The 16,433-nt window shown below is 39.0% G+C and overlaps 1 protein-coding gene across 6 annotated transcripts in view; it reads left to right on the forward strand.

Annotated features, from left to right (window-relative positions):
- The window catches only part of P2RY8 (P2Y receptor family member 8), a 50,768-nt gene extending 39,895 nt beyond the window's left edge, over positions 1–10,873 (forward strand). For all 6 annotated transcript variants that reach the window (XM_052705760.1, XM_052705757.1, XM_052705758.1 and 3 more), the window contains one exon: positions 6,297–10,873. In XM_052705760.1, the coding sequence (XP_052561720.1) occupies positions 6,365–7,438 (1,074 nt within the window). In that variant the 5' untranslated portion in view covers positions 6,297–6,364 and the 3' untranslated portion in view covers positions 7,439–10,873. The remainder of the gene's footprint in view (positions 1–6,296) is intronic.
- Positions 10,874–16,433: the final 5,560 nt, after the last annotated feature.

Here is a 16,433-nt window from a genome sequence, read left to right on the forward strand (position 1 = left end):
AGCAGCTGAGGGAACTGGGATTGTTCAGTCTGGAGAAGAGGAGGCTCAGGGGAGACCTTATGGCTCTTTACAATTACCTGAAGGGAGGTTGTGGTGAGGTGGGGATTGGTCTCTTCTGCCATGTAATCATCAATAGGACGAGAGGAAATGGCCTCAAGCTGCACCAGGGGAGATTCAGGTTGGATGTTAGGAAATAATTCTCCGAGAGAGTGGTCAGGCTCTGGAACAGGCTGCCTATGGAGATGGTTCAAGAAACATTTAGATGTTGTACCAAGGGACATGGTTTATTAGGAAATAGTGGTGGTAGGCAGATGGTTGGACTGGACGATCTTGGAGGTCTTTTCCAACCTTGGTGATTCTATGGTAAGTGCACAAGTATGCTCATTTCTCAAAAGTTGTTTTTTTGTTTGTTTTGTTTAAAAAAAAAATAAGTTAATGACTTTAATAAAGTGTGAAATAACACCTTTGTGATAAGGTGGCTACATCCTTGGCAGCATTTGATGATCTTCGCAAGTATGATACTCAGAACAAAACAGAAACAAAAATCCTCAGCAAAAAGAACAGCAAAGGCCAAATACAAAGAAGCTTCTTAGAAGACAAGTTCAGATCTTGGCTGAGCGAACAAAACCTTTGACTTGTTGAGGTATAGCATTGGGTGTTAAAATTTCTACAAAAGTTTATTGCAAGTGTGAGAATGAACATCCAGGGAAAGCCTTTGGCCTCTTTCAGCAAAGTCGGCATTTAGTTCTGGGAACATGATCAGCAACACACTCATTGACATTCCTCAGCTGGGTGAGCAGGAACACTTAGAGAAGTGCTTCTCTGAATTATTTCAGTGATGCTTTGGGAGCAAGAACCGAGTTGTGTTAAAAAAATAATACTTCTCCTTGTTCCTCATATTAAAAGCCTTTTGTCTGTCTAAACATCAAAGTGTTTGTCACTTTTCTCACAACTCAAGATGTTATCCCATGCCCTTCCTTGCTATTTCTTCTTTTCATACCCAATCTACAAAGGAAATTAACGATCTGTTTTCTACACTGGTCTAATATTCTGTTAATTCGATAGGAACTGTTAACAGTCCAACAGAGGTTGACTATCCAGAAGGAATATTACATGTAGAGGATCCCTATCTTTTCACCACTTTTAGCTAAGTTTAGTTATAAGTAAACTATCCTAATCCTTTAGTTTTCATTACTGTTTTGTTAGTGATAAGCAGAGCAAGTAAAAGAACTTCAGTGTTACTGTTTACTAAAAATGCTCTATCTTGATTAAAAAAAAAAATACAACAGCAAAATTTTTAGTCACATTTACTTTCATTAAAAACTTTTAATATGACTTCCTCAAGCATTTACAGTAAAATATGTGTTTTTATTTTCATTCTGAGTATGTTTGTGACTAAGTTCAGCATTCCACGTTGGTTGATTTGTTTATTTTCCTGGAGCGTGAATCATGCTGTCCTACATACCTCAGCTAGAGCAATGTCTTTCTAAAAATGCAAAGATTTCAAAGGATTCTTGAAACAAGGCATTTGTTTTCTACTGAGCAGTGCTTTAACAGATAATGAACCAAATTAATGAATCAGAATAAACACTAGAAGGCTTTCTGCTTAATGGCATTTGAGATTTATTTTTCCACCTCAAATCACAAAACTTTTTACAAAATGGTAAATCTCTTTTCAGTCAGCTTGCAGGCTTTTCAGTCTTTCTTGCAGGTGCACTTTACACAACAGGAAAAGAACAGATGAGAGAAAGGAAATACATCAGCTTTATTTAGTAATCTCCTAAAAAGAAAGTAGACATCTCTGTTGTTACTCTTCCATGACAAAGAAATAAGAGAGTTCTCTTCTCTTCTGCTGTTTTAGTCTTTGTTTCTTCGTATACTTTTTACTACTTTATTTGCCATCTTTTGTCTGCTGAAGGGAAAGAAATCACCGTCCCCGACAAAAGAAGCACTAAGCAGCTTTCACCCTCAGTTATGATTACAGCTTACTGAAATTACAAGTGAACCTTTTGAGTGCTCCAAGTGAGGAAGTGTGAAAAGGAGCAAAAATATTCTCCCCAAATTTAGCTAGGGGTTAGTACTTAGTATTGAACTGAAATACACCTGTCTACTAAATGTTCCAGAAATTAGGTATTTCATAACATTTCTCTCTCTAGGCCCAAATTTCTAGGACTACTGTAAATGGCAATATGACTGTACTTTCTCATTTGAAGAATCCATATCAAGTATTTCTGTCTACCTACATGTTCACTTGTCATATTTTAGACATAGTCGTTGCCAAAATAAAATAACATCTTTCTTAAAGGATATTTATGTAACAGAATGCATGTTTACAGTTTTGAAACCAGAGGTGAGGTTTTATGTTGTAAAATTATTCTGCAGGAAATTTTCTCTTGAGTGATTCATGGAAACTCCATTGAATCATATTGTGCTGGAAGCCTGGAATTTCAGGAAAGCAGCTCATAAATGGAAGTATAATGTAATTATAATACTAAAAAACAACCAAATAACAACAAAAAGCAACAAAAAAAAAAACAACCAAACAACAACAACAAAAACCTTTCTTGCTTTATTTATGACATTTTCAACCAAAAGCACAAGTGACAAAGACATACTGCGATTGCCATGGGGAAAGGACTTTATATTACCCCAAATGAGATGGAAATGTAGTACTACTAGACACAATAGTGGGGAAGCATGTTGAAATGCTGTGTTGTGAATCCAGCAGCTTAATCAATCCATTGATGTAAAAAGCAGAACATCAAAAATAGTGGTGACTGAGAGCAGGAACTGCTGGGGGCCCATGTTTCATCAGCAAGAAATTCAGGATTAATGATCCAGAAAGATTTGGCAAAAGGAAAGGCAAAGACGAAGTGGTAATTTTCTGTACTCCACATTTCCATAAGAAAACTTGCAATTCTTGTGTACCCTGCAGGCCCCCTACTCCTCTGCAGAAGGCACTAAGGAACTACCACTGCTTGCAATGGAACTATCACTTCTGTAGCTCCTTATGATGGACAGTTTCCTCACAGAAAACCATGCCAAGGGGACCCACCATATTTGGAGAGCTCTTGTAGGCACAACAGCAAAGCCCAGAGCCTTACAATCCCAGTTCAAGGAGTGCCTAAATCTGGGAGGCAATTAGGTTTTACTGACAGTTCTGTCCCTTAAGTGTACAAAATCTGCCTTTAACCTTTAATGGCTCTGAATCCTAACTGTTTTTCATATTTTAGCATGCGTGTGGGTTTTCCCCTTCTTTCTTATCATTGTGTACTTTCTGAAAAAGCAAGTTTGTGTCCAGTTCTGGGCTCCCTGGTACAAAAAAAGACAGGGGTCTCTTGGAGAGAGAGTCCAGTGGAGGGCCACAAAGATGAAAAAGGACCTGGAGCCCTTTCCCCTATGAGGAAAGGCTGGGTGACCTGGGTTTGTTCAGCCTTGAGAAAAGAAGACTGAGAAAGGATCTTATTAATGTTTACAAATATCTTAAGTGTGGGAGTCAAAGCGACATGGCCAACCTCTTTTCAACGGCCTGTGGGGACAGGATAAGGGGAAATGGTCATAAATTAAAGCATAGAAAGTTCTGCACCAATACATAAGGAACTTCTTCACAGTAAGGGTGACAGAGCACTGGAATAGGCTGCCCAGGGAGGCGGTGGAGACGTCTATTTCTAAGTTACCTCCTCTGGAAATAGTCAAGACCTGCCTGGATGCCTACCTGTGCAGCCTACTGCAGGAAGCCTGCTTTGCAGGGGATTGGACTCAATGATCTCTAGAGGTCCCTTCCAACCCCTGTGATTCTGTGTTTTATTAGCTGCTTTCAGAAAATTTGTTTGTGATTATTCCTTATATAAAACTCAGTGTAACAGATATTCAACAACTTTGTGCCTGATGTGAAAGTTTTAATGGAAATTTTCACCTGTACTTCAACCTCACAAATACATATGCTTCTTATAGGAACAGCATCTGGAGGTGAGGTCGCTCAGTCTCCGAGTCCAAAAGTCTTTCACTTTCACAGGCTTAACATTAAAGTTCTATAAGTACTTTGAAATAGATAAAACGTTTCTGTTTGTTTTGGGAAATGTAGGGTTGCTAGGCATGAATGGCTGTCACTTGACAAAGATTTTTAAGGCAATAATGGGTTCATGTTAGTCATGGATAGAAGAGTTTAAATAGATGGCATTACGTTGTTGTTTTTTTTTAAGAGCTGTGTGTCAGTTAAATGCCTTTTCTAGTTCCCCTGGAAATTGAAGAGTTGGTTTAATTCTTGATACAACTCCACTGACAAGAACAGAATTTCATCTGCAATGAATTTAGCTCAAAGTATTTTTTGCATTTGTGGTTATGTGTTCAATTTCATGTGCATGATGTATTCAGAACACATCTCTGCCTTCTTTGCAATTCCTATTTCCTTGTTATTACCTGTTTGATACTGACTCTCACTATTTCCAAATATTTTATTTATTGATCAGCTCAAGAAACTACAGAAATAGGCCCACACCAAACTTCTTACTGCCATGGCTGCACTTTTTAAAATTTTTCTGGATTGCACTCTGTTTACTTTTAGAATTGAATATTCCTTTTTCACTTTAGTAGAAGCTTCAATTTTTTTGCCAGGTCTCAAGACTCATCAACAGTTATGTTGTGAAAGGGCTAGGAAGTTAATCAGTAAGAGCTTTGCTCAGAAATCACCATTTTTCGGCAGAATGGCTTTTGCCAACATGAGATACTCAGTACTGTAGGCCGACCACTACTCTGAGGGACAGCCACACTGCTCCAAAGTTAAGACTACTTAAGACTACACAATTACATTAAAGGTCTTATTTGACCAGATCTGAGGTTAAGTGGCACTAACTACTAGCCTCTATTGTGGCAGGAGTGTCTTGGAAAGAGATACTTGCATTAAACAATGGAGGTGATCAGAGTCCACACATAAAGGGATATGCTTGTACTCACTCTCTGTTCCTCTTTGTTGATAAAAACACCATAGATGTTCCAAATCCAAAGTTATCAGATAGCTTGGCCTGGAATCCTTGAAAGGTTGTCATGGTTCTATGTTTTTTGTTTTTTGGGTTTCAGTATTCCACTACACATCACGTAGTGTACGGGGCATTAATGGTATTATAGTAAAATACATTTTCCTCCATAGATTGTTGCCGCTGTTCTTTTCCTTCCTTCCTTCCTTCCCATTTTTGTGGGACTGGGGTGGGGGGGCAGGGCAGAGGCCTGTTGCCCCTTGTCAAGGACGTAGATTGGTCTGGTCAACTCCATGACAAAGGTCCATAGTCCCATTCTTCCAGAACGTGCTGCTCATCGACCATCTGCCTTTCACACCATTCATTGCCATTTCTTCAATTTTTGACTCTTGGCTTTTGTAAAATTACATCCCTGTACTACATGCATGCATCTAGCACTTTGAGATATGAGTTCCTGTTTGCAGCTGCTAAATAATGCTGCACTTTCTACAGTAAACAAGCCAATCCATAAGCTACTTGTGTCTGCCAATAAAGGTTTATAAAGGTCAGACAGTGAAAGCATGGCCCTTTTTTGTAGACTGCAAAACTGAAACTCCTTTTGCAGAATTACAGGTGACACCGATAAGATATCTTTCAAAAACCGAAATGCAGCATCTGTTCTTTTAGTTAGAAGAAGGTGTGTGACTTCTTTGGCTGTTCCCTCTAGCCTTTAAAACACACAGTCTGCCCCTGGCTTTTGATTATACATGGCCTTTCTCTTACATACAGTTCATATCATAGATATACAAAAAATAATTGATTGCGTGTTCTCCTTTCCCCAGTTACATATTTACTTGGAATAGATTGCTATTTCATTGGACAAAAAATAAAAACAAAAAAAATCTCAAAAACTATTCAGTATTACAAGACAGCAAGGTCTTGGCATCCAGAGTATATAGAATGGATTTAGCTCTTTAGGAATTTATTGCATAGTGTGCTAATGCAGACATCAATTTGATTCCAGTTTGTGATTTAATCTGTGTCACAATCACATGACAATGAGGTGTGGTAATGGTAATGTATAGGCTGTAAAACTATCAGAAAGCCATTCAGCTGGGAAAAAGTAGCTATTCAAAGCTAGAAATAAATGAGACAGATAAAACAATGCAATAAGTGGAAGGGAGAAGGCAGTTCTCAGAAGATAATTTTAATTGATTCAGTTTGTTCAGAAGTAATATCAAATGAAATTCAGCTTTTTAAAATTAATATTTAATTAGGATACTAAGCATGTTTGCAATTTCTGCTTTGACATATTGCTTCTCTTCCTTGACATTTTCTCTCTAGATTTTCAAGCCAAGTGTTCATGATATGATCAAGCTAGCTTACAGAGAACAAGAACACTCTTTTGAATAATGGTTAAAAACGGATCCCACCTGGATGCTGAAACGCTTGCAATGCTTCAAAATAAAGCTATCTCCATCACTCTCCCAGTGGTATATACAGTGGTGGATATTATCAGTATTCCTGGCAACTTTTTCTCCCTTTGGGTGCTCTGCTGGCACATCAAACCCAAAACACCTTCTGTTATCTTCATGATCAACCTGAGCATCACGGATCTCATGCTGGCCTGCTGCATTCCCTTCCAGATTTCTTATCACATTAAAGGCAATCACTGGACCTTTGGCAAGACTCTTTGCAGCCTTGTGACTGTGATGTTCTACTCCAACATGTATTCTTCCATACTGACCATGACCTGTATCAGCATAGAGAGGTACATGGGCGTGGTATATCCCATGAAGTTGATCAAGTGGAGGAGAAAAAGATATGCCCTGGGTGCCTGCGTGGTAATGTGGATTTTCTTGCTACTAGCTTTCTACCCATTGGAAAGCACAGATCTGACCTATGAAGTGAAAGAATTGGAGATTATAACCTGTTTTGATGTCCTCAAATGGGAGATGCTGCCCAACTTCGCAGCCTGGGTAGCCTTTCTTCTCACCCTATTTGTTGTGCTCTTCCTGATTCCTTTCATCGTAACGGTTGGATGCTACATCGGCACCATTCGGAAGCTTATTCAGACATCAAGCAGATATGGTAACAGGCAGAAGACGAGATCCATCTACCTGGCAATTATAGTTCTTTTGGTATTCATCACTTGCTTCGCCCCCAATAATTTTATCCTACTTGCACATATGATTGTCCGTCTGTTTTACAAAGGGAGTTTGTACCCTGCTTACAAGTTCACCTTATGCTTAAGTTGCCTCAACAACTGCATAGATCCCTTCATTTATTATTTTGCATCTAAAGAATTTTACCAGAAGTTCATGCAAGTTTTTCGCTCTAAGGTACCACTGAGTGACAGCCTGGAAGCCAGAAGAGAAAGCTTATTTTCTGGCAGGACCATGTCAGTCAGGTCGATGTCAAGTGGACCTATGGATGGCTTAGAGGGAGTGAAGATCTGTTTGCAAAGGCAAGAAAGTGTGTTCTAGCCTCAGGCAGGAAAGCACCTGTGAGTTCCATATGCAGAGGCCGATAACGTTTTGTTTTTGAATAGCTACGCTGAAAATAACTTTCTCCAGTGACAGACATCAAACCATATTCATACTGTGCATGCTACTTTAGTAAACAACTGTTTGCTGATAAGAAGTGCAAGCGCAAAAGAAACTGAGTTTATTCAAAAAACCACTGAAGAAAACCCAGCATAGTTTTTTAAGGGTTAGCCTGGAATTAGTCCAAAGGATAAGTTTAGAACAAGAACTACATTTCAGATGTATGATTTCAAGCATTACCCAAAGCTTGATGTCCCAGATGAATGTGAAATATTGCTGTATATGAGTTAAAGCTTATGCTGACGAGGGATTTGGGGGAGTTATTTTTCTAAGCAATGTGCTTTGTTGTTTTTTTTTTAATGTATTGCTATCTCTCTTGTATTTCTATAAAAGAATGAGTAAACATAGCTTGTCATTTTACCATTAATGCTTAATATATAGCCACTGTGAATTCACCACAACACTCACCCAACTGTTTATTGGAATCAAACCACACTAACCTTTGAAAAGGTTAGACTGACTCATATTGTTTACTTCAATTTTATCTTATCTTATGCTATATTTCATAGCAAAATATCTCATGCAATGAAAGAAAAGCTAAAACAAAGAGTATTTGAGACAACTTCAACTGCTGCATGGATTACATTTTCATTTTCTGAAATTATTAATTTCTCAGGATGGAGAAGGAAGTAAAAGAAGAGAAGATAACTTAATGTGTTTAAAGTAAAAACAAAAGAAAAAAGAAAAAAAATACACACACACACAAAATCCACTGCTTAGTTGCTTGGGACTATGCAAATCCAAATGCAGCTCATTCAGTGTCACTTTCTTTGAGCACACCCTACACAGTTGCCTGCTCTACCCCTCTAAAGAAAAAAACAATAATAATAATTTAAAAAAGCTATCCAAGACATAGCACAGTACTTTCAGTAGTTTGGACACGTGCCCCTATTTGCCTACTCTGTCTGAAAAGATACACAGGCTGGGTTTTTCCTAAGAAGTCCCACCATCACAAGGCACAAAATTCAGTTATACATGTTTTGCAGGCCCACGTGATAATTTAGCATGTTTTTGCCTTGCTTTCAAATCCCTCTTCCATCCACTAAAAGCATTACAGCTTTCTCTCTACCAAAACTGTTTTCAACACTTTGGCAGAAACTGTTTTGTCACTCATCCTAATGTCCCCTTCTTTCTCCTTCTTCTTTTTTTTTTTTTTTTTCCTTAACATGCAAATAGTTTTCTTTGTTATTTTTTCCATCTCTAGTGTGGATTTTCATTCTGTTTGTTTTTGAATTTAATCTTCAAGCACTTATTGCATCCTGAAATGTGGTGAAAGGTCTCTAATGTAACTGACATCAAACAGAGCAGAAAAGGCAGAAGCTTTGCACGTTGGACATCAACTGTTATATTTTGAAAAATACTGAATTGCTCCTTTTGCAATACAGAAAAGCTGCTCACAACTGACTAAAAATGTTCTTCTCTCCAACTTCACTCAACTCACCATAACACTTCATCCTTTTCTCAACCGTGCATCAAAAGCAATAGGAACGTTATCCCATGCAGGTACTTCTTCATATCAGCTGGCCTCCAGTTAGCTCAGATTAGGTAAAATTTCAGTTTTTGTTAAAGGGATTGTTTCTCAGAAAAGGAATATGGAAGTGAACAACATTTTGAATTTGATGGTGCATACTATGAAGCTTTGGGGGTAGTTTTAAAAGAAGAAAATAAGAAGTTACTTCAAAAATAGCCCAACAAACTGCTCTTTGACACTGGAAACATGTCCTCAAGGGACACCAGAAGGTGTAAGACTACTACCGTCCTTGTTCAGTGTATGTGAGTTTAAATGTATTTATATGTGTGTATGTACATACATATAAGCGTATGTTGCCATTTAAGAAGTTATTGTGCAGTTCATATCTATACTGCCTTCAGTTGAGGGAAACACTGTTTCCCACAGCATTCTCCTAAAGAACCTGGCAGCCTGTGGCTTGGACATGTACACTCTTTGCTAGAATAAAGAACGGCTGCATGAACAGGCCCAGAGTGGTGGTGAATGGACTTAAATCCACCTGGTGGCTAGTCATGGGTGGTGATCCCCAGGGGTTGGCACTGTGGCCTGGTCTGCTCAATACAATACGACCTGGATGAAAGCACTGAGAGCACTCTGAGCAAGTTTGCAGATGACACCAAGTTGGGAGGAAGTGTCGATCTGCCTGGGGTAGGAAGGCCTACGCAGGGATCTGGACAGGCTGGATCACTGCACTGAAGCCAGTGGGGTGAGGCCAACAAGACCAAGTGCCGGGTCCTGCACTTTGGCCACAACAGCACCAGGCAATGCTACAGGCTTAGGTCAGAGCGACTAGAAGACTGTGTGGATGCAAAGGACCTGGGGGTACTGGTCAACACTCAGCTGAATATGAGCCAGAAGTGTGCCCAGGTGGCTAAGAAGACCAATAGCATCCTGGCTTCTATCAGAAATAGCATTGCCGGCAGGAGCAGGGAAGCGATCATCCTCCTGTACTCAGCCATGGTGAGGCTGCACCTCAAGTACTGCATTCAGCCTGGGGCCCCTCACTACAAGAAAAACATCAAGGACCTGGAATGTGTCTGTGGAAGGGCAGGGAAGCTGTTGAAGGGTCTGAAGCACAGGTCTAACGAGGAGAAGCTGAGGGAACTGGGATTATTCAGTCTGAAGAAGAGGAGGCTCAGGGGAGACCTTATTGCTCTGTACAATGTGAAAGGAGCTTGCAGAGAGGTGGGGATAGGCCTCTTATCCCACATAACTACTGATAGGACAAAAGGGAATGGCTTCAAGTTGCACCAGGGGAGATTCAGGTTGGATACTGAGAAACATTTCTTTTCTGGAAGAACGGTCAGGCACCTGAATGAGCTGCCCAGGGAGGTGGTTGAGTCGCTGTCCCTGGAGGTTTTCAAGAAACGTGTAGATATTGTATTAAAGGATGTTGCTTAGTTGGGAGATATTGGTGGTAGGTGGATGGTTGGACTGAAGGATCTTGGAGGCCTTTTCCAACCTTAGTGATTCTATGATTCCATGATTTTACGATTCTAGTATGAGTTCTGGATGACATGTTTACTGGATTGCCTCTGTGGCAGTAATTTTACTGAGAAGCTATGGATATATATAAGCTCATGTTCTGTTTGTTGTTATTGTTGGGTTTGTTTCTTTATTGCTTAACAATTTAATGTCAGAATGTGCTTGAACTTGTTTATATAATAATAAATGAATAAATAAACAAACCATGAAAAGGACATGATTTAAGATTTGTTTGCACCTATCATGTGCAAGTTACTTCTCTGCTTAGAACAAGTCCTGGAGATCAAGTTATTAAATAAAATGAATTGGTTTTCCATTGCTATTGACCCTTTTCTCTACATCTCTGCAACTTTTAAAGTTTCTTACTTTTCCAAGCACTCTGAAGACTGACTTTTTTTTCTTTTCTCTGTATACCTTTTCATTTATTCTTCCATAGTAAAGCTTATGTATAAATACTAGAGGCTGGCAATTGGCTGCCCACAAGAAAAAAAATGAAGAACTCATTGTTGAAATAAATCTTGTACTATCTTTCCTCAATTATGGTGTTCTTGATAGTCTTAAAAGGAGTTGCTGAGAGCAAGATTTCAATCATGCTACTCATATGTGATATATTCTTCTGGATTACAATCATTTTAGATTACATCTTTGTGCGTAAGTGTTATCTCATCAAACTCATAAAGTATAATCATGGAGAACATTATAGAGTAGAGTACATCACTGAGCTGAAATATCTTTTTAAAAGCCTTCTGACATCATTTGACAAAAAATCTGTCTGAAGTCTGGACTTCTACAGAACTCTCAGTCTTCCATGATTTGCTTGTAAGGCTTATGATTTTTTATATTTTCCTTTAAGCCTAAATAGCTGGAGATGTTAATAGCTGAGGAGACTCTGAGGACTCTTAAAGAGTCATGTCAACCAAGATAGCTTTCTGAATTTTAGCACAAATAAAATGCCACCTGCTTGACTATCTTTGCTCATTACAATGCCCAGCAGACAGTCTTTCTTTTTCAAGAAGCTTCTTCTTCTGTAGAATTTTCAGCTTTGGTGGCTCTCTTTCCACAGCTCCTGCATCAGTGTTCACATGACCTGGCTCTGTCATATCCAAATTGTCCAGGAAAATGTGCACATTATCCTTCAAGGAAGCTGCCAAGGCTAATTCTCCATTGAAGCTTTTCCCAATATCTTCCACATCCTCAATTTGTTGCTGGAATACAGTTGAGGTACTAGGAAAATGGGAAAGTGTTTCACTGAGTGCTTCAAATTCAAAAGAACTCAAAGGTTTGACTCCTGCTGTATATCTTAAAGGCCTTGTCACAGGAGAAAAGGCTTTGGAGAAGTATAAACAGATTCAAGTAAGAGATGGGTGAGGGGCTGAAGAAGTAATTTCTATAGAAGCTGAGGGAAGTAAAACCATAAGTGAGAGTTTGGAAGAAGATGCAGGAAGTTTGTCTCCAACAGAAAACATCCACGGTAGGAGAATGTCTGTAAATAATTTTCTTCATAAACAGCCAATTTCATTTTAGAAACATAGAGCCCTTTCAGTGTGAAAGTTGGAAGCAGCAGCAACACTCCAGATTCTTGCTGCAAAGAAAGGAATGTGATTAACAGATAAATAAACCACTACCTAGATACAGAGCAAACACCTCGCAGAGGAACTCAGATATCTAGAAATGTGGGCTTGCGAGGCACAAAAGGCACAGTTCATCTGATCAGAAACTAGATATTAAGTGTTGCTCTAAGTGTCTTAGTGCATGGCAATATGCATCTTGATTGCCTGCTCTGTTTCTGGAATCCACGTGATAGCTGTACTTTCTGTTGGTTGTGTTCAGACATCCAGATGTTAATAAACTTTCACATTACCTTGAAGCCACACCACAAAAGGAATGTTAGTATGCTGGGCCTGTTACTTTCTGCTTCTTGACAGCTTTCTTCTCATTCTGCCATCTTCACGCTTCTAACAGGAGCTTGCTCATCTGATGGAAATCCATGTAGGCTTATAAGCTGGTGAAAATATTCCTGGGGACCACAGCAAATGCACAAATAGACTGCAAGTCTCTCTCACTTCCTCAAACCTTTATGGCTCCAAAAAATTCAAGACAAATATATCATGTTAAATGACTGTAGCTCTCATTTCATTGTTTACTTCTATAAAGACTGTATACAAAATTTTCACTTTGAAACTCTGCAGGGATGTGCAATGAATTTTTCTTCTTCAAAAGGATTCAGCAGTGCAACACTGATGGTGCTATTTTCCCAGCTCCTGCTTACTGACCACAGGCTGACATTTTCCCTTTCCTTATATCACGTTGCTTTCCAGTCTGTGCAGAATGCATCAGTGTCTCACCACATTGTGATGAGTAATGCAAATCAGTCAGTATGATTCTTCCTAAAATGTCAACATATTTGTAGCAAGACAACTATTTCCACATATTGCTGCTAAAACCAAGCATTCAATGTGGTAAAAATTAAGATACAGTAGAGCAGATAAGTTTTCTTTAATTGATAAATCTGATCTGATCAAGAAGGTAGAAGACAAAAATGAACTCTGTAAGCTAACACTACTTAATCTAGATTTTACAGCTGAATTTTCATATTCAATAAAGGTATTTGGGTCCCAGTTACTGATGTTCATATCGTCATGCAAATTTGTTGGTGAGGCATTAAATGCTGTTACAAACTTCATCTTTATGATCTTATAGTTCCCATTTTGTTTATACGTTAACTTTCAAGACTATCTGACATTACTTTTAGTTCTGAGTATCCCTGTATGCACGCACACACACACATACAGCTACATTAGGTAATTCTTAGCTAAATCTATCAAATGGTGCTTCGAGTGCTTGTGGTGTTGAGGTTTTGTCCCTACCGGTTACAGTAGTGCACAGCTATATGCGTACAGCAAAGCCATAGAAAAATGATGGAATCTACTGCCCTCATGTGGAGACTGGCACAGTAAACATGCAAAGATCACAAAACGTTCTTAAAAGTGGAGACTCAATTAGGAAATCACTTTCTGGACAAGCTGGAATTCCAGCTGAAATAAATGAAAATATTCCCTGCATTTTATCTTCATTTTTTTTCTGCCTTTGCAGCATTGTCTTTCCAGTAATCACTACACTATACAAGCAGAAGAGAAGGAAGTCCTAAGAGAAACAACCTATTTGTTTTTCATACTTCGACAAATGTAGATTTGTATGTGAAGTAATATTTGTGTATGTTTTACAAAAACACACAAACATATATAGTGTGCATTTTTCGCATATAGTACAGACATAATGTACACATACATTTTCTGAAAACATTTTATTAGCTTGTTTGTATGTGCTTTTGAATATAAGCAATGAAGACAAAATGGGCTTCACAATCTGATAGAGTATTTATTTTTCTCTAGAGTTTACGTAAGCATTAATAAGAATGAGACAGGGGCAGCACTGAGATTAGGTGTGGAACCACAATTGCAGCACAAGCAGGCCCTGTGCTTTAAGAGAGACCCAGGAATTGGAAATAGCCCACTGCCCTACAAACATACAAAGAACTAGCAGTGTTGTCAGCAAACTCTTATCCCTCTGTCGCAGTGTCTGTAGGGTTATTCAGCACTGTCCTGTCTCCTCCCCTGAGGCCATTTGTTGGCCCCAAGAGAGAAAGTAAGCTGCAGTTCAGAGAAGTTGCTCTCAGTGGCAGATGCAGGGCTGTGGCAACAGCTGGGAAACAGCACTGCTTCTGTATCGTGTAAACTGGCACATGTTGTTGTCAGGTGGAAATGAGAAGGAGGGAAATACTCCTTTCATATTTCTGCCCTGTGCTGCTGCTGTGGATCTGGTAGCTCAACATCTTGGACATCAAAGGGACACAATTTATCATTCACTGGGGTGTAGCTGTGTTCTCAGTGGGATTTTTCCAAGACTGGATTTTTCTACCTTGCAACACCTCCCCTGTGGCAGAAGGACGGAAGTTAGTTTGAAGCACTGGCGTCTGTTTTTTAATTCTTGGAAGGAACTTCCTTACACTATTTAAGTATGCTGGTGTTTCACCAAAGCTTGGATGATAATTTCTGTGTTAAAACATGCCTTGTGAGTGACTACCTGGTCCCCAGTAGCACTGCTATGTTTGTGTTAATTCTACTTGTCCCATCAAATGGGCATAAAGCTGCCAGAGAGATGGGCTGATATGTCTTTGGTACGAGATATGTTGCACTCTCTCAGATGTGAAGTTTCTTCATAGGCAAGGTATAATATTATTTGATAACTATATGGGATAAACACCATCAAATGAAGTATATATAAAAACATGTATAGGGACATTATATAATACACAGACTCTGTATTTAACTGGAAAATAATCCTTAATGACTTCCTGTGGTTTCCCTAAAATCTCCCTATGTTCTTGTTTAAGATAAGAAGGGAATCATGTGAAGCGACCATGTATGCACACTGAGCTATTGCAGGCCTTCAAAGTTTTATAGAAGAGAACAAAGTTTTTAGACTTGAGCTGAAGAAAACTTATTTGAAATTATAATCAGGTTCTTAAAATTGAGCTATAAGAGCACAGAGCTATCAATTTTGTGAAAGAGATCTAGGGTACCCATTCTGAAAGCACTCCCTCAGTCTGGAAAAACAGCTCTTGAAAGTCTTAGGGTTTTCCAAAAATCCACAAGCCTAGCTGAACATGTAAACCAACCATAACAGATTGAGGACATATATGATTAGATGAGGTGGGAAAATCACTGCAACTGTACAGTTCAGAAGAAATAGCTAGATAAATATATTTGTATGTAAAAAGATAAAAAAAAAATAATGCAGATAATGTTGAACGATACAATTATGTCAGTTTTAAGCAGAGGAGTCCCTGGAGCTGATCACTGTTTGGTGAAACGGAATCCATCTTTAAATCACAGATGTTCTCCCTAAAGTAACAATGAACAGATACCTCTTCATGAATTGTGTAGACACACTGGACTACAACAAGAATTTCAGTGCCAGAAAGAGGCTTCTCAAAAACGTACATCTGAATGAATGAATCTGAAGTTGTCTTAGAAAAATCAAACTGTCTTGTGAAAGATGAAATATTTCATTTCCTTCATAGCTACGCTTGTAGGATTCTCTACCTTCTTTGCAATGGAAATGTAGGAAGACAAGGGGAAACGGTTTTAAGTTGAGGGAGGGAAGATTTAGGTTGGATTCAGGGGGAAGTTCTTTACAGAGAGTGTGGTGAGGTACTGGAACAGGCTGCCCAGAGAGGTTGCGGATGCCCCATCCCTGGAGGTGTTCAAGGCCAGACTGGATGCGGCCCAGGGCAGCCTGGTCTACTACTGAATGTGGAGGTTGGTGGTCCTGCCTGTGGCAGAGGGGTTGGAACTTCATGATTCTTTATTCTTCCAACCTGTGCCATTCTGTGATACTGTGTATTGTTCCCCACAAAATTTGATCTTGTGCTGGTATATGTGACTCAGCTAAATAATACATTCAGGTTGAAATACAAACTCTTACTGAGATATATAAAAATGCTGGCACGAGAGTTTGATTAGCATAGTGTTCTTTAGTTCTACACGTGCAGCAAGTTATTACTGCGATGGCCATAGTATAAATGCATAGGCAAAGAAGCAGAGAAATTCACAAAAAAATTGTCGAGGAAAGGTCTTTACAGTTCTGTTACTTTGCTTTTGTTCAAAATACACCAGGTATTTGAAAAAGTCAACAGTTTCATAACCAACCTTGGACAAGCTAATCTTTGACTAGCACCGTCAGCCACGGCAGAAACTTTTCTGATAACTGTTGGTGTCACCAGCTTTCACCTTGGTCACCTCACTGCAGCCTCACACTTGCTTTGCTCAGCTCTTGCAAGGCCACAATAGAGAAATTAGAAATAATTACTTATAAAAT

This window comes from Tympanuchus pallidicinctus, unplaced genomic scaffold (assembly GCF_026119805.1).
Source record: "Tympanuchus pallidicinctus isolate F22 unplaced genomic scaffold, pur_lepc_1.0 scaffold6, whole genome shotgun sequence".
NCBI classification, from domain to species: Eukaryota; Metazoa; Chordata; class Aves; order Galliformes; family Phasianidae; genus Tympanuchus; species Tympanuchus pallidicinctus.